The 576-nt window shown below is 47.4% G+C and overlaps 1 protein-coding gene across 1 annotated transcript in view; it reads left to right on the top strand.

Moving 5' to 3' along the window:
* The window catches only part of LOC103604342 (olfactory receptor 52K1), a 1,832-nt gene extending 1,491 nt beyond the window's left edge, over nt 1–341 (top strand). The window contains exon 2 of the mRNA XM_008588901.1: nt 52–341. Coding sequence (XP_008587123.1) covers nt 52–254 — 203 coding nt within the window. The 3' untranslated portion in view covers nt 255–341. The remainder of the gene's footprint in view (nt 1–51) is intronic.
* The last annotated feature ends 235 nt before the right edge of the window (nt 342–576 follow it).

Raw genomic sequence — 576 nt, 5'->3', positions numbered from 1 at the left:
CCTCTCAGGAGGCCCGCTACAAGGCATTTGGGACATGTGTGTCTCACATAGGTGCCATCCTAGCCTTCTACACACCTGTGGTCATCTCATCAGTCATGCATCGTGTAGCTCGCAAGGCTGCCCCTCATGTCCACATTCTTTTTGCCAATTTCTATCTCCTCTTCCCACCCATGATCAATCCCATCATCTATGGTGTCAAGACCAAGCAGATTCGTGAGCAAGTCTTAGGACTATTCCTGAAAAAGGATGTGTAAAAGTAGAGTGAGGGACAGGTGGAGAAAGAGTGGGGCAGGTTGCATGCTGAAGTTGGGGGCAGGGTATGATAAGAAGGAGAGGGCTGCCAGAGTCTCCGTGTTTAGATTTTTCCTGGCATTAAAAAAAAAATAAAAAGAAATAATGTCCTGAAACTCACAGACCCACCAGTCTGTTCAGAACTTGAGGGTCTGTGTCCTCCGGTAGTCTCTGGACTTAACCTGCTGGCTTTGCTGACTTCCACAGAGTCTTCACTCTTATCAGTAACTTGACAGAGTCTTGATCCACTGGCCTCCTGGGAACTTTACCTAAAGGCACAAAGAT

Source organism: Galeopterus variegatus, unplaced genomic scaffold (genome assembly GCF_000696425.1).
Source record: "Galeopterus variegatus unplaced genomic scaffold, G_variegatus-3.0.2 Scaffold5097, whole genome shotgun sequence".
In the NCBI taxonomy this organism is placed as follows: Eukaryota; Metazoa; Chordata; class Mammalia; order Dermoptera; family Cynocephalidae; genus Galeopterus; species Galeopterus variegatus.
This window is presented reverse-complemented; position numbering and strand designations above follow the sequence as displayed.